Below are 26,028 nucleotides of genomic sequence, written 5' to 3'. Positions count from 1 at the left end.
CCCAAAGGTGGCGTGTGTTCCACTTGCGGTGCAGCGCACTCGGTGAAAAAAAAGTTCAGCAAACTGTTCTCCTGACTCTGCAGCAGCCTGATGACAGGGTCCGCAGTGGCCCAGAAACGTTGCTTTGTAATGCTGCTTCATCTTTGAATACAGTTGAAACTTTGTAACAGCAGTGCCGTGCGTGGTGGTACTTTATGGATACCCTACAAAGTATATATATATATATATATATATATATATATATATATATATATACATATATTGTGGCAAAGAGAGTACTCTCCCTGAGACGAGGGGCAGACAGGGTTTAGAGTTCTGCTCCTCATTTCAGTGTGGCTGATTGCTGTGTGAAGGTGTACAGGTTTGTGGAAACCAGTGGGCGGTTGGATGCTGATGCTGTTTGAAGGTATAAAGGTTTGTGGAAACCAGTGGTTGGGGCTTTAGATGCTGATGAACAGCCACATGACAGAGAGGGCTGATGTGTGTTAGCTAGTGTTCAGGGTAGCCATGTTTGTTAAAAACAAATTAGATATGTTAACATTTGTGAAGCATAAAGAAGCCGCCTGATAAAGCGACCAGAGTGAAGAGTCGTTCTTTGTAAAGCAGACCTTTACAAAGCGCTGTCAGACGTTTACAAAGGGGTTTGTTCTCAATTATAAAGGATTACAGGACAGGCTGCTTCTGTATCAAATTGTTTATAAAATAAATACATTTTATATATATATATATATATATATATATAAAAAAATCTATTGTGTGTTTATATTCTTGTATTATTTTCATTGCTACAGTGACCAAGTTATTAGTTGGGCCATCATCTTTCACATTAATTGAAATGCAAATGAAATGTTCATTATTTTGCCTAGGTTGTGTAGTTTAGTTGTAATCAAGCTAATCATGTGTTGATGAAGAGTGTGTGAAACAGTCCTAGACTAATACAAATAGTGTGCTTCGTGAATGACTGCTAATGAAGGGATGAATAAATAATTGGCACATCTAATAATTCATGCATTCAATTTTGAGGGTCTTTTAATCTGTGCTTTGCATAAACTATTCACCAAACTTTATACATGGAAAATAGCTGTCCGGGGCCATGTGTTTGACTGACTTGGTATGAGCATTTATTTCAGCTTGTTCTTCTCCAGTACACGTTTTTAATAATTAAGTGCATTTTTATAAATACATCAGGAGCAGTCTAATGAAGATAAAGGTGCACAACGGGAGTTGCTGTTACATTTAACGCCTTTGGGTCCTTTTAAGTCAGATATAACTACAGTTGATTCCTTTTTAGGGAGAGATAACGTTACAGTTTTTCACAAGGGACATATGATTTATGAGTGACCTTAACACACAGGGTTCAGAAAAAAAGAAGATAAGACAGAAACCATATTCCTTTTGAGATTACTGTCACTGGCTATAAAGCCTAGGGCCTGAAGTAAATCAATTGAACTTTCGTCCACTTTACTAGATAGCAACACAAAACCGAAATGAGACTGATTTTATTAAGAAAAGGATGATATACGAGTCAGTTAAAAGGTTGTCTAGTTTTAAAATTGCTGGTTTTAGTCATAACAGAGTGATCTTTTTTATCTGTCTGTATGTCTTTGACATTACTATGGTAACCTAGAGGGCTGATGGAATTCCCTCAATCTCTTTTTACAGAGGGTGAGGAGACTGGAGTGATGGATAGCCTGCTGGAGGCCCTGCAATCCGGAGCTGCTTTCCGAGACAGGAGAAAACGGACTCCACGGCCCAAAGGTGACTAGAGTACCTTTCCTCTATTCCAAGGCATATTTTTCACTTATTTTTTGCATTTGCTTCTGAAACATTAATCATAAATACAGTGCTACCGGGAAGAAGTGCTTAAAGTGCCAGCAGCAAGCGTAATCCTTCTCTGCGTAATGACAAATGTCAGGAAAGATGTTAATTCCTGTTGGCTGATGTCTATATACCACTTTGCAAACCACTGTACTGAACTTAAAATAAGCTGTTTATGACAAGACTCATCTTCAAAACCATATGTATTTTATCTCTCTCTCAGCGTATATGCTAATGCGATTAAATAGGTCATACCATCATGATATTTTTGTAATATGTCAGCTGGTACTCTAGCCCATCATTATAATGGATAATTAAGATTAAATTAGTCGGATTTCTTGCTCTCCTACGACATCAAGAGTATTACGTTTCAGATTTATAAAACATCTTTGTGGTTTTTACAGATATACAGGACAATCTCAGTCCATCATCAGGGAGACCTGTGCTAAAGGCTTGTAACCATGGTAATGAAACATGTTCATGCATTACAGGCTGTGTCTATCTTTGTCCTGCTGATCTATGATTTTGGCTTCAGGTTTCCTGCAAAAGGCAGGACAGTAATACTAACCATACCTTGGAAGTCTTGCACTGATAACAGGCTTGCTCTCTCTCTCTCTGTCTGTGCTGTGCATGACTCTTTGCTTTACATTACTTGCATGCATGCCTATTAAACAGGCTAACTAATGTTAGTATTGTTATTTGGGTATGCCAGGGAAAATGTTTTCTTGTGTTAGAAAGCATGCATACTTAATTTTCCTCTTTTCTCTAATTATCATCGCCTTTCAGGTGTGAGAAACTACCCTCATGAGAATCTAGCTGTTACCTTCCCAGAAACTAAATCCCTGCCATGATTCTCTGGAGCCATGTTTTGCCCTAGGCACGGAACACTGGCAACAGAGAGAGTAATTTCTTCTTACATATGTTTAAGGAAAGAAGAAGAAAGAAAAAAAACACTATTTGAATAATGATGTCATATGACTGGGATCAAAGTGTTTTTTGCAGTCAGAAAAACGGAGCAATCAGAAGCTAATGTTGTAACAAATACCATTCAGTGGGAAATGTCATTACCACCTCACTTTATAGCACTTCAGCTACTGTATGGCAAAGCTGCAGGCTTTGTGCCTCAGAATGGCTTCTTGCAGCTTTGTAGAACACCCGGGTGACACTGGCCATATGTGGATGCGTAACATTCTTATTACTGTACTTACACAAAACATCTTGTTCCCAGTATCTAAAATAGCCTGTTACTGTATGTTCAGAACGGCAATTTTCTGATGAGGTTGATTGTCGCAGTTATATCTTTTGTTTTCCTTTTAAACATTGCTTGCAGTATGTTTTGTACTGAGCAGCTGCTTCACTATATACAGTACAATTTATCCAGCTGTAGGTTAATATTTTCAGTTAATATAAGTGCAGATTGCGAGTGACAACAAGAAATAATGAGTATCGTTGGCTAGTTATGAATCTGCGATTGTTAATGTTCCTAAACACAGATGTTTTTCCTTACATTCTACAAATGTGTCTGGACCTAACAGGTACAGTAAAATGTCTCATATTACAATATATTTCTACCATCCTGTAAATACATTTTAACTTTTACTGTAATTTTCTTTAAACTTTGACCTTTGCATGTTTTAATAATGTATGACTGTAAAGAGATATGGGGCTATTGTTTTTCCAAACAGCACATATTTTCATGTTAAATTCTAGTTTGCATTGATTTATTGGCACATAATTAATGATGTTCCTCTATATAATTCTCCTGTTGGGGCTTATGGGGTCCTGTAAATAATAATGTTCTACAGTAGGTTTAATTAACACCTCCTCTGACATTGTGTTATAAAAGTTGGACTTATTACTACACTAGTCTGTACTAATACTAGCTAAATAAGCAACACTTTGCAAGCCTGATCCTTTCACAGTCATTAAAATGAAATCTTGTTTTTACATTTGTGAACACTGCATTATTGCTATAATTTATTAGTTCCGTGTAGAACTTCACTGTATGAGACTTTAACAACTCCGGAAATTAGAAGGAGTATGATTTAACTTATCCTACAGATGAACTAATATTGCCTTGCTTGTCTGTGCATCTGCCCTTAAAAAATAGGCAGATGCCGTTACAAGCACAATGTTTATCATGTGACTCCCCGCATTACTGCATTCATAAAGGACCCAACAACTTATTCTATTATTAAAACAAATATATCCGGACGTGGTTTCACTAATTTATGGCCCTGTGTGCATGTTTTATTCACAGTTGGTATCACTAATGTTATATACCATTTGCTGTCTAGTATGCTTGTACTACATGAGAGTCCAGTGTAATACTCAGCTTTCTAGAGCATCAAGAAGCTTTAAGTATAGGTGCACCAAACTGATTACTCCATTTACTATTTATCCAGATAGTAATATTTGTTAGGGTTAGCCCCTCCAGGAGCTAAAACTACAAGTAACAGTGGGGGTAATTCAGAGTTGATTGCAGCAGCAAATTTGTTAGCAGTTGGGCAAAACCATGGCCCTCATTCCGAGTTGTTCGCTCGCAAGCTGCTTTTAGCAGCTTTGCACACGCTAAGCCGCCGCCTACTGGGAGTGAATCTTAGCATAGTAAAATTGCGAACGAAAGATTAGCAGAATTGCGAATAGACACTTCTTAGCAGTTTCTGAGTAGCTCCACACTTACTCGGCAAATGCGATCAGTTCAGTCAGTTTCGTTCCTGGTTTGACGTCACAAACACTCCCAGCGTTCGCCCAGACACTCCACCATTACTTCAGACACTCCCGCGTTTTTCCCAGAAACGGCAGCGTTTTTTCACACACACCCATAAAACGGCCAGTTTCCGCCCAGAAACACCCCCTTCCTGTCAATCACATTACGATCACCAGAACGAAGAAAAAAACTCGTAATGCCATGAGTGAAATACCTAACTGCATAGCAAATTTACTTGGCGCAGTCGCACTGCGCATTAGCGACTAATCGCTCCATTGCGGAAAAAAAAATAACGAGCGATCAACTCGGAATGACCACCCATGTGCACTGCAGGTTGGGCAGATATAACATTTGCACTGTCCTAGAGGATACTGGGGTCCACATTAGTACCATGGGGAATAGACAGGTCCACTAGGAGCCATGGGCACTTTAAGAAATTGGTAGTGTGGGCTGGCTCCTCCCTCTATGCCCTTCCTACCAGACTCAGTTTAGAAAATGTGCCCGGAGGAGCCGGTCACGCTTGGGAAGCTCCTGAAGAGTTTTATTTTCTATTTGTTGTTTTCAGTCAGGTCTGGTTGGCACCAGACTGCCTGCTTAGTGGGACTTAAGGGGGAGAATGGCCCAACCTCCCTAGGGTTAATGGTCCCGTTCCCCGCTGACAGGACACTGAGCTCCCGGGGGTCCTATTCGCAAGCCCCACCATGGCAAGTGTACAGACCCACAGCACACCGCCACCCCTAACAGAGCCAGAAGACTAAAGAGTGGTGAGTAAGTAGCTGGCGTCCCGGTTAGCAGGTCGGTGGTGGTAATGGCACAAGGGTAGCATCACAGCGCTACATGCAAGCTGCACTTCAGGCACACTGTGAAACCGCTGTGGGGGGCGAGCTGAAGCCACTTCTATTACCCACACTGGCACTACACTACAGGGGTTTTAACCTACTGTAGACTACATTATTCACCTCAGCCAGTATAAAAACCCGGGACGACTGCGCGCCATTAAGGAGGCGGGGCTTCACTATGAGCGGATCCAGCAGCTCACCAGTGCCATTTTCCCTATGCAGCTTGACTCAGGCATACTGGCAGGGAAGCCCAGCTCCTCCACAAGGACTCTAGAGCACCTCAGCGGTACCAGGGGTTCATAGTAAAGGGGGGGGGGGGGGGGCAATATATTGGTATACTAAACCCTACTAAGGGTACTTAGTTTGCGACCCAGCTAAACGTGCACTTTAGCTGTAGGGGAGTTGTGTGGCTGGCTCCATTTTACTCTGTCTCCCCCTAGAAGGGCTCTGTGTGGTTAACTGTGTTGTAACCTATTCCTGGGGATAATTCCAAGTTGATCGCAGCAGGAAATTTTTTAGCAGTTGGGCAACACCATGTGCACTGCAGGTGGGGGGGCAGATATAACATTTGCAGAGAGAGTTAGATTTGGGTGGGTTATTTTGTTTCTGTGCAGGGTAAAGATTATCTGCTTTATTTTTACACTGCAATTGAGATTGCAGATTGAACTCACCACACCCAAATCTATCTCTCTCTCTGCACATGTTATATCTGCCTCTCCTGCAGTGCACATGGTTTTACCCAACTGCTAACAAAGTTCCTGCTGCGATCAACTCAGAATTACCCCCCCCCCCTGTGTTTATGTGTGTGTTCTCTCACATTTAATATGTAGAAGGAGTGTGTATCATGCACAGCAGAGTGTTTTTCTCAATCTGGGGGCTCACTGCCGTGTACTCAGTATAGTACACATTCTCGGCTAGTGGATCTGAACCAGTATGGTTAGATTCATTAAAAGGGATGATTTCAAATATTTCTAATAAAGTATCCCAAAATGAGAAGGAGATGCAATACTTAGGCAATCTGTTGATGACATCATAAATAGAGATTCAGTGGTCATTCCAGCTTCTCAAATCCCTTCCATTTGTCCACAGAAGCGTACTCTGGCCCAAATCATGCAGGCTGATACCGATGATGATGATGATGATGATGTATCAGACCCAGATGAGGGTGAGGTGGACTCAGGAGGGGGGGATGCAGCTTTGTCACAGGGAATACAGGCCCTGATAGAAGCTATTAGAGACGCTCTGCACATTCCTGATAAGGTGGCATAGGATCAGGAAGAATCTTATTTTAATGTGAAAAAGAAATCCTCAGCTACTTTCCCTGCATCTAAGGAATTGTAGTCGTTATTTGGAGCAACTTGGGTAAATCCTGACAAGAAGTTTCAGGTCCCAAAATGGTTACTCACATCCTTCCCGTTCCCACAGGATGATAGGAAAAAATGGGAAAACCCACTGATAGTTGACACATTGGTTTCTAGGCTGTCTCGTTAAATAGTTTTACCTGTCCCTGGGGCAGCTTCCTTGAAGGATGCTGCTGACCACTCTCAAATCTCTGTACACAGCTGCGGGGGTGGCCCAGAGACCCACTATAGCTTGTGCATGGATCTCTAGGGCCATTGCAAAATGGTCAAGTAATCTAATTGACTGGTTAGATTCCTTGTCCAGGGGGGAGTTATTTTTACTCCTACAGCATATACAGGATTCTGCTAACTTTATGTTGGAGGCCATAAAGGAAATTGGTTTACTCAATGCACGCATCACTGCCATGACAGTGTCAGCATGCAGGGGCTTTTGGCTACGACAGTGGACTGCGGATTCCAGGAAAGTCATGGAAAGTCTACTTTTTACAGGTGAAGCCCTTTTTGGAGATGAACTGGATACGTGGATATCCAAGGTGAGAATGCTGATTTTCATACAGGACTAAAAGCAACACTTTAAAAAGACATTTCATACACTTTAAATGAAGCCGCTGCGGCCGCTATACTTAATCCGCAACCTACGGATTTTTACACCGTTAGCGTACAAGCCGCTGCGGCCGCTATACTTAATCCGCAACCTACGGACTTTTTACACCGTTAGCGTACAGAGTCCCGTACCGAGTACGGACTTTGCATACAAACGCCGCGCTGGCTGTACAAACTACGCACAGCGCGTACACACCCAATGATACAACATGAACCCTTAACAGCTATGCAATGCGATAATAATACACTTTAAACCTTAGCAGGGGAAGGAAGACACGACACCATATTGTAATTAAACTACTGGGTTCGGACACCACAGCGTATTATTACTGAAAGGGGGTTACAATAACAAAGCAATACAATACAAAAGAATAATGGCTACAGTCAATGATACATACTTGTTTGGATTTCGCAGCGCTACCCAGTCTGGTCCTTGGTCATCTAGATAGATAACTTTGTGAGTCTTGTGTGACCAGGCCTGCAGCAGGCATCTTTTATACAGTAGATCAAAACATAATACAATAGACACTGTGTGCTCTTCTTCCATTGGTTCGGGGGTGGGACATATCCTGTGCACCGGAGATCATTGGTCAGCTCAAGAAGTGGGCGATGGCTAGGACCTGAGATGTGGTTTCTGTTGTTTGCATCTGAGTTCCCGCCCCATGACGAGTTAAACCCATCACATTAATCATACATAAATCTGATATTATTAATAACTTAATGTGGTAATATGTAATAATATTCTTATTCCCATCAGATTAATGTTTACGTGACTCTGAACAATATGATCCCACACATGATATGATTATCTATTTCCATCCTCAAGATATAAATATATCCATATACTCATATATATATATATATATATATATATATATACACATACTCCTGCTATTACAATGTGTTAGGAATTATATATATATATATGTATGTATATATATATATATATATATATATATATATACACAAACACATACATCTCCAAGAGTTTAAACTATGAATGTTAATACAGGTTGAGTATCCCATATCCAAATATTCCGAAATACGGAATATTCCGAAATACTGACTTTTTTGAGTAAGAGTGAGATAGTGAAACCTTTGTTTTTTGATGGCTCAATGTACACAAACTTTGTTTAATACACACAGTTATTAAAAATATTGTATTAAATGTCCTTCAGGCTGTGTGTATAAGGTGTATATGAAACATAAATGAATTGTGTGAATGTACACACACTTTGTTTAATGCACAAAGTTATAAAAAATATTGGCTAAAATTACCTTCAGGCTGTGTGTATAAGGTGTATATGAAACATAAATGCATTCTGTGCTTAGATTTAGGTCCCATCACCATGATATCTCATTATGGTAGGCAATTATTCCAAAATACGGAAAAATCCCATATCCAAAATACCTCTGGTCCCAAGCATTTTGGATAAGGGAGACTCAACCTGTATCTCAGATTTCTAAATGTCTGGTTTGTATTCTGGTTAGCTATTTGCTAATTGAGTTTCTTGCAGCTTCGGTTCCTGGGTATTGTCTCTTCATTTGTTTTTGTCTTCAGGTGAGACAATGACAATCCAGTACTTATTGTTTCAAATAGAAACTCGGCTATCCTAGTAAACAAAGGTGTTTGCCTTCTTCATAGAATTTCAAAGCTTAGTGTAAATAAGGCCATTGTATTTTAGTCTCTGGGAGTTTTAATTAATGTGTGACCGATCTTCATGCTTTTTAGAAGAAAAAGCAGACAGTGTGGGATCTATGCAATATATAGATATGTCTTTGTGGCTTTTTCCATGCGAGTACAAATTCCACTGTAATTACTCATACCACGCTCTAATGCGCAGGACCGCGGGAGCGACCATATGCAATTTGCGAATATGTGCACGCACAGCCGAACACACACGCACACGGAGGCCATCTATGTGGTGTTTGTATGTAATGTGTGTGTTGTAATATTTTCTGACTTCGACAAAGGCAACGGCGGATAAGCCTACATACCTTCCTTCCGCAGCTCCCCCGGCCTACACTGCTCCAACTCTGTAGTTCTTTCGGACAGGGAAGTTTAAAAACAAAACCAAAGGTTCTTCTACGGCCTTCAAAGGCAATAGAGGTAAACCCAGAAAATCAGCAACTGCAGGTTCACAGGAATAGAACCCCGGTTCTGCTTACTCTAAGCCTTCAGCATGATGGTGCACCGCACTGCCTAGAAGACAGAAAGGTGGGAGCCCATTTGCGATTCTTCAGTCACATATGGGCAACGTTATGCCAGGATCCCTGGGTTAAAGATTTATAGCCCTGGGCTACAGACTGGAGTTTCAGGAACTGCCACCTCACAGATTCTTCAAATCAGGCTTACCAGCTTCTCAAGAAGCAAGTATAACTTTACAGGAGGCAATTCAAAAACTGGTACAAACTCAGGTCATTGTTCCAATTCCACTACAGCTGCAAAACAAGGGTTATTTTTCCAACCTGTTTGTATTTCCGAAACCGGTACAGTAAGACCCATTTTAAATATCAAGTCGTTAAACCCGTACTTACGGGTGTTCAAGATGGAGTCTCTGAGAGCGGTGATCTCAGGTCTGGAGGAGGGGGAATTCTTGGTGTCTCTGGATATCAAGGATGCGTACCTTTATATTACGATTTGGCTGCCTCATCAGGCTTATCTAAGGTTTGCCTTACAGGACTGTCACTACCAGTTGCAGGCCCTGCTATTTGGCCTCTCTACGGCACCAAGGGTGTTCACCAAGGTAATGGCAGAAATTATGTTTCTCCTCCGCAAACAGGGAGTAAACATAATACCTGGACGATCTGCTGATAAAAGCATCATCCAGGGAGAGGTTGTTAGTCAACATTGCCCTCTTAACCCGACTACTCCAGGATCACGGATGGATTCTGAACCTACCAAAATCTCATCTGTGGCCAACACAGAGTCCTGCGTTCCTGGGAAAGATACTGCATACGGAGGCACAAAAAGTGTTCCTTCCATTGGAAAAGGCATTGGTGATCTGGTCAATGGTGCGGGGTGTTATAGGACAAACCTGGATATCGGTGCATCTATGCATTTGCCTTCTGGGAAAGATGGTATCTGCTTACGAGTGGCTGCAGTGTGGAAGGTTTCATGCATGGCCCTTCCAGCTGGATCTGTTGAACAAATGGTCCGGATTGCATCTTCACATGCACCAGAGGATCCGTCTGTCGCCAAAAGCCAGGATTTCTCTTCTGTGGTGGCTTCAGACTTCTCACCTGACTGAAGGACGGAGGTTCAGGATTCAAAATTGGATTCTGCTAACCACAGACGCAAGCCTCAGAGGTTGGGGAGCAGTCACCCAGTGGGAACCGTTCCAAGGAAAATGGTCAAGTCAGGAAGCCATTCTTCAGATCAACATTCTGAAACCAAGAGCCATATACAACGCCCTTCTACAGGCATCACATCTTCTTCAAGATCGAGCCATTCAGGTTCAGTCGGACAATGTGACGGCGTTAACATACATAAACCGACAAGGCGGAACGAAAAGCAGTGCAGCAATGTCAGATGTAACAAGATTTCTCCTCTGGGCAGAAAGACATGCTGTGCCTTGTTCGTGATCTCCATTCCGGGAGTAGAAAACTGGGAAGCAGACTTCCTCAGCAGACACGACCTACACCCAGGAGAGTGGGGCCTTCACCCGGAAGTGTTCGGGTGCTTGACACGCCGGTGGGGAATTCAACAAATTGACATGATGGCCTCTCGTCTCAACAAGAAGCTGAACCAGTATTGTTACAGGTCGAGGGACCCACAAGCAGTGGCCATGGATGCTCTGGTGACTCCATGGGTCTACCAGATGGTGTAAGTGTTTCCACAACTACCGTTGATCCCAAAGATTCTCAAAAGAATTTAAAAGGGAAAAGGTTCAAGCAATTCCATTGCTCCAGACTGTCCAAGAAGGGCCTGGTATGTGAATCTACTGGAGATGCTCCTAGAGGATCCGTGCCCTCTACCTCTTCACGAGGACCTTCTCCAACAGGGGCCGTTCGTCTATCAAGACTTACCATGGCTACGTTTGATGGAATGGAGATTGAGCGTCAAATTCTAGCCCGGAAAGTGATCCTGAATAAGGTTATTCCAATCCTGATGCAAGCCAGAAAGGTGGTAACGTCTAAACATTACCACCGTATTTGTAAAAAAATATGTCTCTTGGTGTGAGAACAGGAAATTTCCTGCGGTGGAATTTCAATTGGGACGTTTTCTCATTTTTCTGCAGTCAGGTGTGGATGTGGGCCTACGTTTGGGCTCCATAAATGTCCAGATTTCGGCCTTATCCATGTTCTTCCAGAAACAATTGGCTTCTCTCCCTGAGGTTCAGACATTTTTGAAGGGGGTTCTGTACATCCGACCGCCCTTTGTGCCTCCTACGGCACCTTGGGATCTCAATGTGGTGGTGGACTGCAATCGGATTAGTTTGAGCCTTTACAGGAAGTTGACCTCAAGTTTCTTACGTGAAAGGTCATCATGCTGTTGGCCTTGGCTTCGGCGAGGCGTGTCGGAGCTGGGGGCGTTGTTTCACAAAAGCCCCTATTTGATTTTTCATGAAGATAGGACTGAACTCCGAACTCGTCAGCAATTTCTTCCAAAGGTGGTGTCTGCGTTTTATGTCAATCAACGTATTGTGGTTCCGGTGGCTACTGACACCTCTGCTACTTCAAAGTCCTTGGATGTTGTGAGGGCTTTGAAGATCTATGTGAAACGTACAGCTCGCCACAGAAAATCTGACTCGCTTTTTGTTCTCTATGATCCCAATAAAATTGGGTGTCCTGCTTCAAAGCAGACAATTGCACGCTGGATCAGACTTACTATCCAGCATGCTTATTCCACGACAAGTTTGCCGTGTCCAAAATCTGTACAGGCCCACTCTACTAGGTCGGTGGGTTCTTCCTGGGCGGCTGCACAGGGTGTCTCAGCTTTACAGCTCTGCCGAGCAGCTACTTGGTCAGGTTCGATCACGTTGCTAAGTTCGACAAGTTCGATACTTTGACCTCTGAGGACCTTCAGTTTGGTCAATCAGTTCTGCAGGAACCTCTGCACTCTCCCAACCGGTTTGGTAGCTTTGGTACATCCCCATGATACTAATGTGGACCCCAGTATCCTCTAGGATGTAAGAGACAATAGGATTTTAATAACCTACCGGTAAATCCTTTTCTCGTAATCCGTAGAGGATACTGGGCGCCCGCCCGGTGCTTCGTTTCTTCCTGCACTGTTACTTGGTTAAGTATTGTTAGTTCAGCGGTTGCTGTTCCTGGTTTAAAGTTTGGTTAGCTTGGCTTTCCTCTAGTTTGTGTGTGCTGGTTCGGAATCTCGCCACTATCGTTTTATATCCTTCTCTCAAAGTAGGTCCGTCTCCTCGGGCACAGTTTCCTAGACTGAGTCTGGTAGGAGGGGCATAGAGGGGGGAGCCAGCCCACACTAGCAAATTTCTTAAAGTGCCCATGGCTCCTAGGGGTCCCCTCTATACCCCATGGTACTAATGTGGACCCCAGTATCCTCTACGGACTACGAGAAAAGGATTTACCGGTAGGTAATTAAAATCCTGTTTTACTATGAATATTAATTTTCAAACTGAATAGTACATTGACTCCCAACCTTTGTTGTTGGGCAGAGTTGTGTTTTCTGATACCAGAATAGATGTGTCAGAATAATATTTAAAAACAAGATTAAAAAACTTTTTTGGCTTACACCAGTTGCATGGTATTCCGATGGTAGGTAAATGGTCAATAGGTCGACCACTATTGATTGACATGGTCGACACAAGAAAAGATTGACATGGCTTTTCTAAAAAAAAAAAAAAATAGCTTTTTAATTGGACTACAATTGGGAATAATAACCTTGCCCGTAGCATGGCAAGCGAAGAAAACCACAAAAAGGGATGTGGTGCACTAATTGAGGTACCTGGTCATGTTACGGAAAGAAACAGTCCAAAATTCAATGTTGACCTGTCTTGTGTCCGCCATTTCATGTGTCAACCATTTTCCCATGTCGACCAATAATGTTCGACCTAATAACTGTTGATCTTAACTAGGCTGACCCTTTATACCATAACCCAATTGCATAGTAACTTTTTTTTCATCAGTGCTTTCCTTGGTGTTTAGAATTACACATGTGTATCTGCTGACACAGAATATCCACCTGTCAGTGTTCTAATCAATGTAACTAGGGACACCATCCAGGAATACCTGGGGGATCTGGCCTTGTCTGTTGCTAGAATAGGGGGCACTTAGCTACTTGCCCCTTGTGCTATGAATCAGTGACAGTGTCTGGCAGAAAACTGTGCACACAGGGTCTGCATTGTCCTCTAACAGCTAATCAGTAGTATATAACTGTTGTTTATTTATCATGCACAACAAGGAGTCCCCAGACGTGTGCAAAGTGCATATACAAGTATAGTACGGTCATAGCAGGACGAAAACAATATATACAGAGCAGTCAGTAGCACATCTGTGTAAATATGGCCACTATAACTATAAAATTAGCAGTTCTTACCATTCACTCTAGTTGATGAGCGCAGCACACAGGCTCTGAGCCACTGATAGCAAAAATATTACCAAGCAGCAGGTGATTATGGCGAAGATATAGCATAGGTGATTACTGTACATGATGGAAGAGGCCCCTGATCCTGACTGGCTATAATCGATTGGGAAAGAGATGTAAGAAATGGATAACACGTAGGGGCGAGTCAGTTTGCAGGGACAATAGTATTGGAATAGGAGGAGAAGCTGGTGGGCTGTGATAACCGGGCTTAGAGAGCCTATTTGAAGCTTTTTGAGGAGAGGAGAAGAGTCAGATAGGGGAAAGGAGCGAGTTCCAGTGGTGGCGAGCAGGACAACAGACATCCTGGAGGTGGGATTGTGAAGACGTTATCAGTTATTAGCAAAGCAAAGTGGATGCAATGTTGAGGGAGATTGCAACGTATTGGTGAGAGTTTTATAGAGTGAGTGTGAGGAGTTTTAATTGTACAGTTTAGGGGAAAGTGAGCCAGTGTAGGGCCTGGTGTTAAGGGAAGGCAGATACTGTACAATTTTTTTTTAGAGAAAAATGAGTCAAGCAGCGGCATTTATAATGGACTGGAATAGAGAGCGGTAAAATCAGATGTCATTGTACTACTTTATTACATAGTGTGTTGTGCAATATCCACTTTACAGTAAAAACAATAAATAAAAAAAGTATATCCCCTCAAATGTTAATTACAGCATGTGTGACTATGTCCCGGACCAGCCATCTCCATGCTACATAATAGGAAAGCTTGTCCATGCTACATAATAGGAAAGCTTGAGAGGTCTACTAGTGGAAGCTGATGGAATTTGAGTTTCATATGCTGGCTTTCCTATTTACCTTCTAAGACGATCTTACAGACTGCACAGTACTCCCTTCTGGGCTATGTCTCACAATTTTCTCAGTGCGTGGAAAAACCTAGCCTAAAGAGTGATCTCCAAGAAAATCTAGTCGGAGTGTGGTCTTCTTCTTTTTTTTTTACTGCATGAAACTATATGTAAAAGCAGCAAACATAAGTGTCCGTGGTGACAGGTTTCCTCCAATTACTGTGGATCTCATTCATTACTGTGATTATTCTGGACACCGCATTACAAGCAGAGGAAGCAGTAATGCTATTTGTGATTTCCCACAGTTCCCCGCCCCCATCACTCTTGCAAACTTTTGTGGAGTGCTGTTCATAAAGGCAGATACATTTGCAAAGATAATGGTAAGGCTCCTGTCTCTTCTTCCTGGTAGCTACTCTCTGGTCCATTGCACTGATTGAGGACTCAGATCTACACACACACACACACACACACACACACACACACACACACACACAGTAAACTACAGTAGGTAGAAGAAGCTGCTACCACTGGGTATGTGTAGCAGCTCTGCCCTGTCCCTTAAACTGTACGATGTGGTGGCAATTCTAGTAATCGTAATCATATTATATACCGTTGCTATTGTCATAATTTTAGACATTTGCCAAGAGGAGGGGGTTTTCTGGGCAACCGGAAATCCATTCCCCCCCCCCCCCCCCCTCCGCATTTGCCTACGCAGTATGCCTACTTCAGTTAATCTTTCAAAATGCTGGTAGGAGGAGGAGATGGAAATGTTCATGGCATAACAGTAACTTGCATGCAAGCCATATAACTTAGCCATCTTGGTATAATGGCATGTAACCATAGGAAACACTGTGCTGGGCAATCGGCGATCAGGTCAGACCTTCTTATACAGTATCAGGGGTCTATTCAATTCTAGTCGGAACTGGTGTCTAGTTGGAAAGATGGCAGTTTCCGACTTTTTTAGGTGGAATCATAATTCGACCTGTTCAATGGGGCTGTCGTTTTTACGACTTGTCGGAAAACACGTGGATCGGCGGTTTAGCCATGGATACACGTGTTTTGTTGGTTTTGCGGCCAAATCCGACAGGTTTTTGGTCCTTTTTCGACAATGTCAATCCGACTTTAAAAATAGTTGGATTTACATTGTCGGAAACGGACAAAGCCTGTCTGATTTGGCCGCAAATTGAATACTGAAGTGTTGGATCCTTTCCGTCGGAAAGGATCCGACATCAATTGGATAGACCGCTTAGTGTGCAAGGTAACGCTATCAGACCCATATCTTTGTATACAGAGTCTGTAAATGTTAAACAACAAAAAGTACTATAACATAAGATGTTTTACTGGTATGCAGTTAATTTGCCAACAGCCGGAATCCCGGCGCACGGGGGCTATTCCCGCTCATGGGTGCCCACGACACCCAGTGTCTATGCACTCGGCCGCAGGCGGCATTCTGGCAGGCGGGTTGCTGCTGTTGGGATTCTGACAGCCAGGAATATGTATGTATTCTGTTTAACTTCATAGTCTGTCCTCAGCTCAATAAAACCTACTTAGTCATCATGCATTTTCCCTGAGTGTATGCACCTGCAGAAAAATGTGTGACACCGAAAATCTCTGTTATACAGAATGACAGTTTGTCTTCCTCTGTGTCTTTGTCTCTATCCGGTACGCAGTTACAATGGCTCTGGTGTGTTACATCCAGTGGTCATGCTTTGTGACACAGGCAGTTGATGTTCTCCTGATGTGTGTCTCATGGTTGCAAGTGGATGATTACGGACACCGGTTATGTCACATATTTTAATCAGCAGGATCTGCTTGTGCATCATAATGCATCCCTTTGAGAAAACATTTTTTTTCAAAAACATGCACCTTGCGTCTGTTTAGCCTGACTACAGCTAAGATGTAGGAGGACACATTTATACATGTACAGATGGAGCCACGCTAATCGTGACTCCATCTGCGACTGAGTGCGCCCAGCAAGACGGACCTTCGGGCACGTGCTTTGTAGACGCGCACGTACCCATACAAAGTGAATAAGAGCATCTCTGTCTGCCCATTATTGCCTAATCAATGCTTGAAGTTTGTCAGAATTTGTAGGTTTTTGTTTGTCAACCCGCCTCTTGAGGATTGACCACAATTTCTCAATGGGATTAGGGTCTGGGGAGTTTTCTGGCCATGGACCCAACATTTTGATGTTTTGTTCCCCAAGCCACTTAGTTATCTCTTTTGCTTGATAGAAAGATTCTCCAGCTTGCTGGAAAAGGCATTATTTGTCGCCAAGCTGTTCTTGGATGGTTGGGAGAAGTTTCTCTTGGAGGATGTTTTGGTACCATTTTTTATTCATGGCTGTGTTGTTAGGCAGAATTGTGAGTGAGTCCACTCCCTTGGCTGAGAAGCAACCCCACACAGGATGCTTTACTGTTGGCATGACACAGGAATGATGGTAGTGCTCACCTTTCCTTCTCCGTATAAGCGTTTTTCTAGATGCCTCAAAAAATCTAAAAATAAGAATTTACTCACCGGTAATTCTATTTCTCGTAGTCCGTAGTGGATGCTGGGGACTCCGTCAGGACCATGGGGAATAGCGGCTCCGCAGGAGACAGGGCACAAAATTAAAAGTTTGACCACTAGGTGGTGTGTACTGGCTCCTCCCCCTATGACCCTCCTCCAAGCCTCAGTTAGGATACTGTGCCCGGACGAGCGTACACAATAAGGAAGGATTTTGAATCCCGGGTAAGACTCATACCAGCCACACCAATCACACCGTACAACTTGTGATCTGAACCCAGTTAACAGTATGATAACCGAAAAGAGCCTCTGAAACGATGGCTCCCAACAATAATAACCCGATTTTTGTAACAATAACTATGTACAATTATTGCAGACAATCCGCACTTGGGATGGGCGCCCAGCATCCACTACGGACTACGAGAAATAGAATTACCGGTGAGTAAATTCTTATTTTCTCTGACGTCCTAAGTGAATGCTGGGGACTCCGTCAGGACCATGGGGATTATACCAAAGCTCCCAAACGGGCGGGAGAGTGCGGATGACTCTGCAGCACCGAATGAGAGAACTCCAGGTCCTCCTTAGCCAGGGTATCAAATTTGTAGAATTTTACAAACGTGTTCTCCCCTGACCACGTAGCTGCTCGGCAGAGTTGTAATGCCGAGACCCCTCGGGCAGCCGCCCAATAGGAGCCCACCTTCCTTGTAGAGTGGGCATTGACAGATTTAGGCTGTGGCAGGCCTGCCACAGAATGCGCAAGTTGAATTGTGCTACAAATCCAACGAGCAATCGTCTGCTTAGACGCAGGAGCACCCAGCTTGTTGGGTGCATACAGTATAAACAGCGAGTCAGACTTCCTGACTCCAGCCGTCCTTGAAATATATATTTTTAATGCTCTGACAACATCCAGCAACTTGGAGTCCTCCAAATCGCTAGTAGCCGCAGGCACCACAATAGGCTGGTTCAGGTGAAACGCTGACACCACCTTAGGGAGAAACTGAGGACGCGTCCGCAGTTCTGCCCTGTCCGAATGAAAAATCAGATATGGGCTTTTGTACGATAAAGCCGCCAATTCTGACACTCTCCTGGCCGAAGCCAGGGCCAGTAGCATGGTTACTTTCCATGTAAGATATTTCAAATCCACCGATTTGAGTGGCTCAAACCAATGGGATTTGAGAAAATCCAAAACTACATTGAGATCCCACGGTGCCACTGGAGGCACAACCGGGGGCTGTATATGTAGTACTCCTTTGACAAAAGTTTGGACTTCAGGAACTGAAGCCAATTCTTTCTGGAAGAAAATCGACAGGGCCAAAATTTGAACCTTAATGGACCCCAATTTGAGGCCCATAGACAATCCTGTTTGCAGGAAATGTAGGAATCGACCCAGTTGAAATTCCTCCGTGGGGGCCTTCCTGGCCTCACACCACGCAACATATTTTCTCCAAATGCGGTGATAATGTTGTGCAGTCACTTCCTTCCTGGCTTTAATCAGGGTAGGGATGACTTCCTCTGGAATGCCTTTTTCCTTTAGAATCCGGCGTTCAACCGCCATGCCGTCAAACGCAGCCGCGGTAAGTCTTGGAATAGACAAGGTCCCTGCTGAAGCAGGTCCCTTCTTAGAGGTAGAGGCCACGGATCTTCCGTGAGCATCTCCTGAAGTTCCGGGTACCAAGTCCTTCTTGGCCAATCCGGAGCCACGAGTATCGTTCTTACTCCGCTTTGCCGTATAATTCTCAGTACCTTGGGTATGAGAGGCAGAGGAGGGAACACATACACTGACTGGTACACCCATGGTGTTACCAGAGCGTCCACAGCTATTGCCTGAGGGTCTCTTGACCTTGCGCAATACCTGTCCAGTTTTTTGTTGAGGCGGGATGCCATCATGTCCACCATTGGTCTTTCCCAACGGACCACAATTATGTGGAAGACTTCTGGATGAAGTCCCCACTCTCCCGGGTGAAGATCGTGTCTGCTGAGGAAATCTGCTTCCCAGTTGTCCACTCCCGGGATGAACACTGCTGACAGTGCTATCACATGATTTTCCGCCCAGCGAAGAATCCTTGCAGCTTCTGCCATTGCCCTCTTGCTTCTTGTGCCGCCCTGTCTGTTTACGTGGGCGACTGCCGTGATGTTGTCCGACTGGATCAACACCGGCTGACCCTGAAGCAGAGGTTTTGCCAGGCTTAGAGCATTGTAGATTGCTCTTAGTTCCAGTATATTTATGTGAAGAGACGTCTCCAGGCTTGACCACACGCCCTGGAAGTTTCTTCCCTGTGTGACCGCTCCCCAGCCTCTCAGCCTGGCATCCGTGGTCACTAGGACCCAGTTCTGTATGCCGAATCTGCGGCCCTCTAACAGATGAGCACTCTGCAACCACCATAGCAGAGACACCCTTGTCCTTGGCGACAGGTTTATCCGCTGATGCATCTGCAGATGCGATCCGGACCACTTGTCCAGCAGATCCCACTGAAAAATTTGTGCATGGAATCTGCCGAATGGAATCGCTTCGTAAGAAGCCACCATTTTTCCCAGGACTCTTGTGCATTGATGCACAGACACTTTTCCTGGTTTTAGGAGGTTCCTGACGAGTTCGGATAACTCCCTGGCTTTCTCCTCCGGAAGAAACACCTTTTTCTGAACAGTGTCCAGAATCATCCCTAGGAACAGCAAACGTGTCGTCGAGATCAGTTGGGATTTTGGAAAATTCAGAATCCACCCGTGCTGTTGGAGCACTACTTGAGTTAGTGCTACTCCGACCTCCAGCTGTTCTCTGGACCTTGCCCTTATCAGGAGATCGTCCAAGTAAGGGATAATTAATACGCCTTTTCTTCGAAGAAGGATCATCATTTCGGCCATTACCTTGGTAAAGACCCAGGGTGCCGTGGACAATCCAAACGGCAGCGTCTGAAACTGATAATGACAGTTTTGTACCACGAACCTGAGGTACCCTTGGTGTGAAGGGCAAATTGGGACATGGAGGTAAGCATCCTTGATGTCCAAGGACACCATAAAGTCCCCTTCTTCCAGATTCGCTATCACTGCTCTGAGTGACTCCATCTTGAACTTGAATTTTTGTATGTACAGGTTCAGAGATTTCAGATTTAGAATAGGTCTTACCGAGCCGTCCGGCTTCGGTACCACAAATAGCGTGAAGTAATACCCCTTTCCCTGTTGTAAAAGGGGTACCTTGACTATCACCTGCTGAGAATACAGCTTGTGAATGGCTTCCAATACCGTCGCCCTGTCGGAGGGAGACGTTGGCAAAGCAGACTTTAGGAACCGGCGAGGGGGAGACGTCTCGAATTCCAACCTGTAACCCTGAGATACTACCTGCAGGATCCAGGGGTCCACCTGCGAGTGAGCCCACTGTGCGCTGAAATTCTTGAGGCGACCCCCCACCGCCCCTGAGTTCGCTTGTAAGGTCCCAGCGTCATGCTGAGGCCTTTGCAGAAGCCGGGGAGGGCTTCTGCTCCTGGGAGGTAGCTGCTTGCTGCAGTCTCTTACCCTTTCCTTTGCCTCGGGGCTGATATGAATGTCCTTTTGCCCGCTTGTTCTTATAGGAACGAAAGGACTGTGGCTGAAAAGACTGCGTCTTTTTCTGCTGGGAGGTGACCTGAGGTAAAAAGGTGGATTTCCCGGCTGTTGCCGTGGCCACCAAATCCGATAAACCGACCCCAAATAATTCCTCCCCTTTATACGGCAATACTTCCATATGCCGTTTGGAATCCGCATCACCTGACCACTGTCGCGTCCATAAACTTCTTCTGGCAGATATGGACATCGCACTTACTCTTGATGCCAGAGTGCAAATATCCCTCTGTGCATCACGCATATAAAGAAATGCATCCTTTAAATGCTCTATAGTCAATAAAATATTGTCCCTATCCAGGGTATCAATATTTTCAGTCAGTGATTCCGACCAAGCCACCCCAGCACTGCACATCCAGGCTGAGGCGATTGCTGGTCGCAGTATAACACCAGTATGTGTGTATATACTTTTTAGTGTATTCTCCAGCCTCCTATCAGCTGGGTCCTTGAGGGCGGCCGTTTCTGGAGACGGTAACGCCACTTGTTTTGATAAGCGTGTGAGCGCCTTATCTGCCCTAGGGGGTGTTTCCCAGCGCGCCCTAACCTCTGGCGGGAAAGGGTATAACGCCAATAACTTCTTTGAAATTAGCAGTTTTCTATCGGGGGTAACCCACGCTTCATCACACACTTCATTCAATTCCTCTGATTCAGGAAAAACTACAGGTAGTTTTTTCACACCCCACATAATACCCCTTTTTGTGGTACTTGCAGTATCAGAGATATGCAAAGCCTCCTTCATTGCCGTGATCATATAACGTGTGGCCCTACTGGAAAATACGTTTGTTTCTTCACCGTCGACACTAGATTCGGTGTCCGTGTCGGTGTCTGTGTCGACCGACTGAGGTAAAGGGCGTTTTACAGCCCCTGACGGTGTTTGAGACGCCTGGACAGGTACTAACTGGTTTGCCGGCCGTCTCATGTCGTCAACCGACTTTTGCAGCGTGCTGACACTATCACGTAATTCCATAAACAAAGCCATCCATTCCGGTGTCGACTCCCTAGGGGGTGACATCACCATTACAGGCAATTGCTCCGCCTCCACGCCAACATCGTCCTCATACATGTCGACACACACGTACCGACACACAGCAGACACACAGGGAATGCTCTGATAGAAGACAGGACCCCACTAGCCCTTTGGGGAGACAGAGGGAGAGTTTGCCAGCACACACCCAAGCGCTATAAATATATAGGGACAACCTTAAATAAGTGTGTTCCCCTTATAGCAGCTTAAATATTATTAATATCGCCAAATAAGTGCCCCCCCCTCTCTGTTTTTACCCTGTTTCTGTAGTGCAGTGCAGGGGAGAGCCTGGGAGCCTTCCTAGCAGCGGAGCTGTGTAGGAAAATGGCGCTGTGTGCTGAGGAGAATAGGCCCCGCCCCCTTTTCGGCGGGCTTCTTCTCCCGTTTTTCTGACAACCTGGCAGGGGTTAAGTACATCCATATAGCCCCAGGGGCTATATGTGATGTATTTTTAGCCAGAATAGGTACTTTCATTGCTGCCCAGGGCGCCCCCCCAGCGCCCTGCACCCTCAGTGACCGTTGGTGTGAAGTGTGCCGAGAGCAATGGCGCACAGCTGCAGTGCTGTGCGCTACCTCATGAAGACTGAGAAGTCTTCAGCCGCCGGTTTCTGGACCTCTTCTCTCTTCGGCATCTGCAAGGGGGTCGGTGGCGCGGCTCCGGTGACCCATCCAGGCTGTACCTGTGATCGTCCCTCTGGAGCTAGTGTCCAGTAGCCTAAGAAGCCAATCCATCCTGCACGCAGGTGAGTTCACTTCTTCTCCCCTAAGTCCCTCGTTGCAGTGAGCCTGTTGCCAGCAGGACTCGCTGAAAATAAAAAACCTAACAAACTTTTTCTAAGCAGCTCTTTAGGAGAGCCACCTAGATTGCACCCTGCTCGGACGGGCACAAAAACCTAACTGAGGCTTGGAGGAGGGTCATAGGGGGAGGAGCCAGTACACACCACCTAGTGGTCAAACTTTTAATTTTGTGCCCTGTCTCCTGCGGAGCCGCTATTCCCCATGGTCCTGATGGAGTCCCCAGCATCCACTTAGGACGTCAGAGAAAGAGGATTCATCAGAGAAAATGATTTAACCCCAGAGAGAAGTGGCTTCTTTGCTGCCCGTCTTTTTTTTTTTTGTACATATTTTTATTGAAGCAATATGTTATAGAATCCACAATGTACAAAACAGAGAAAAGGTTTGTACAAAAATGTCATAAAACATTAAAGTTACATACATAAGGTATTGTTGTCGAGTTCTTCTGTCTTCTATGGAGACTAGAGGTTCCAAATGTTGCCAAAATTAACACTGGATTTACTATATAGAAATACCGCAAAGCATTACTAAATAATCAGCATATTGATTCTGAGCGCAAAAAAAATCCTCAACCTCCAAAAACACATCAGAAACACAAATACATACAATACCAAAATTAGTAAAGAAAAATAAGAGGGTCGTCTGCGCCTGTACTCCCATTTCCCCCAAGACTGTGAGAGAAGAAACTTTACAATTTAATTGGTGGGTCTCCTCCCAGTGTCCTGGTCATATACCACAAAGTATTAGTCAGAGAATTATGTATTTGCGGTCTTATGGGGGTAGAAAGTGTGGCCACATAGCTCTCCCACACCTCAAAAAAAATGCTACTTTTTTGTCTTTTTCAAGCATTACTCCCACCCATTCCATTCCAAATAAGTAGAACAATTTTGCCTTAATTAACGGGATTGAAGGAGGCTCTGGGTTGATCCATACTTGCAGTATGGTTTTACGCTGCCAAGAGCAGCTTTTTGCTACCTCTTGACATATTCTGATTTTTAGGAAAAATGCCAAAGAGAGCCCATTTAGGTGTTAAGATAAGTAATTCACAAGATGATCAGTGACATATTTGCTCCTAATAAGTGGGCAGTGCCAAAGTGAAAAAGATCACCGTGAGATTACCCACATTTCCAGCAAGCATGTGAAGATGAACTTTGCTGCCCTTCTTGACACCAGGACATCCTCCAAAGTCTTCACCTCATTGTGTGTGCAGATGCACTCACACTTGCCTGCTGCCATTTCTGAGCAAGATCTGCACTGGTGGTGCCTCGATCCCGCAGCTGAATCAACTTTAGGAGACCGTCCTGGTGCTTGATGGACATTCTTGGGCGCCCAGAAACCTTCTTCATAACTATTGAACCTCTCATGGAAACATAGAATTTGACGGCAGATAAGAACCACTTGGCCCATCTAGTCTGCCCCCCCCCCCCCCCCTTTTTTTTTTTTGCCATATTTTTATCTCAAAACTTATTTGATCCTTATTTCTTTGTAAGGATTTCCTTATGTCTATCCCATGCATGTTTAAATTGCTCTACTGTCTTAGGCTCTACCATCTCTGATTGGAAACTATTCCACTTGTCCACTTCCCTTTCTGTGAAGTAATTTTTCCTCAAATATCTCCTGAAACTACTTCCCTCCAGTCTCAGTGCATGTCCTTGTGTCCTATTGCTTCTCTTCATTTGAAGAATGTTTCCCTCATGGACTTTGATAAAATCCTTTATATATTTGAGAGTTTCTATCATGTGCCCCTTTCCCTTCTCTGCTTCAAACTATACATATTAAGATTTTTTTGTTTTTCTGGGTATGTTTTGTGATGTGGGCCATGCACCATTTTAGTTGCCCTTCTTTGTACAGTCTCTAATGTATTAATATCCTTTTAAAGATATGGCCTCCAGAATTGAACACAGTATTCTAGATGAGACGTACCAATGACTTATACAGTGGCATTCTTTCTTTTTGCTGCTGGTTCCTCTCCCTATGTAACCAACCATCTGACTAGCCTTCCTCATTGCTTTGTTACATTGCTTACCTGCCTTTAAGTCACTTGAAATAGTGACTCCTAGATCTCTTTCCTCATTAGTAGTTTTCAGTGTAGTGCCATTAATACTACATTTAGCCTTTGGTGTTTTGAGACCCAAGTGCGTGATTTTGCATTTTTTGGCATTAAACTGTAATTGTAAATACATACACAAACTTGAAATCTCCTCAGGGAGAGTGCCATTAATTTACCAAGTGCAAACATTTATGCGTACTTTATATGACAAAAACAATGTTTGTAATATTTTATATAAACCAAAACAATTATGTGAAATATATACTGTACATTTATCTGTAGAGGTCCAAAGAAATCGCACTTACCACTGATTATGGTCCACTACATGCTCATAGTCCACTGGTTTCCTCACAGCAAATACAATTTGAGTGTCTGCAAATAAATTCCATACAGTAATAGGTAATTCTGAGAGTGGAATAATGCCGGAAAATTCAGTACTTGGCACATCAAGTACAGATCCAACAGTGGGCATCAGTAAGTAGGGCATTTCAACTTGAAAAACAGGGGGTGTAATCCTTATTGGCGCTTCTAGTTGATCGATTGCTGCCTTCTTAATCCCACGATGGACTTATCCCAAGCAGTCCAGAAAATAGAACAAGGAGAGTGGAGGTGGTGTGGGTTAGATGGCGCTATCGCTCAAGCAGTGGTGGTAAAGGTGAGAGTGCTAAATAGATACTTAACTTTGCCGTTTCCGAATGGGCAGTCAGTGATGTTCTGTATTCAATATTTGTCGAAAAACTCGCCGTATTCAAGGATAGGGGAAATAGAACAGAGATAGACAATGTGTAAATCGTCATAAACCAGGAAAGATGGGTGTAATTTTTCAATGTGGACTGGTGGGCTTCCCTAATCGATGATCAGGGAATTGATGACTTTTTTGCACTTAATTTGATGAGAACACACCTGACTTACACGAAAGACAGGTATAATGAAGCCCATAAAGGTATCTTTTCAAGGTGTGATATTCTCTTTATCTGTGAGTGAATTAGAGTTTGAAATGATGTCTACTAGTGTAAAAAGGAGGCGTACCTAACACTCACGTGAAAGGTAGTAGTTATCCTCATATAGCGGTTTCTTTCGGAGGCTTCGTTCCGAAGGAGTTTTGACCAGGCGGTTATACTTGCCCAAATATGCAAGAAATGAGAAGAATATACAATGTGCAGTATCGTCGTGCTTCAAAGGAAAAGGTATGGTCTTAAACCACTAAGAGCGGTATACCTAAAACTTAATATTGCTATCCTCCTATGAGGGTAATTAAACCATAGGGTTCCTATGGACACACCTGACTCACATGAAGGCAGGTGTCTGGATGTTCATAAAGGTATCTTTCGTAAGATGCTTGATTTTCTATCATTTAAAACAGGATACCCCAAGTTTTTACA

The 26,028-nt window shown here is 43.9% G+C and overlaps 1 protein-coding gene across 6 annotated transcripts in view; it reads left to right on the top strand.

Annotated features, from left to right (window-relative positions):
* Positions 1-26,028, top strand: part of DIAPH3 (diaphanous related formin 3) — a 1,416,707-nt gene that overhangs the window by 1,193,906 nt on the left and 196,773 nt on the right. For 3 of the 6 annotated variants that reach the window (XM_063952903.1, XM_063952906.1, XM_063952902.1), the window contains 2 exons: positions 1,663-1,758; positions 2,223-2,282. In XM_063952903.1, coding sequence (XP_063808973.1) covers positions 1,663-1,758; positions 2,223-2,282 — 156 coding nt within the window. Of the gene's footprint in view, positions 1-1,662; positions 1,759-2,222; positions 2,283-2,604; positions 3,727-26,028 lie in introns of those variants that run through there. The other 3 variants (XM_063952905.1, XM_063952904.1, XM_063952907.1) reach the window with 2 other exon arrangements.

Source organism: Pseudophryne corroboree, chromosome 2 (genome assembly GCF_028390025.1).
Source record: "Pseudophryne corroboree isolate aPseCor3 chromosome 2, aPseCor3.hap2, whole genome shotgun sequence".
In the NCBI taxonomy this organism is placed as follows: Eukaryota; Metazoa; Chordata; class Amphibia; order Anura; family Myobatrachidae; genus Pseudophryne; species Pseudophryne corroboree.
Note: the sequence above shows the minus strand (reverse complement) of the source record. Positions and strands in the feature narration are given on the sequence as shown.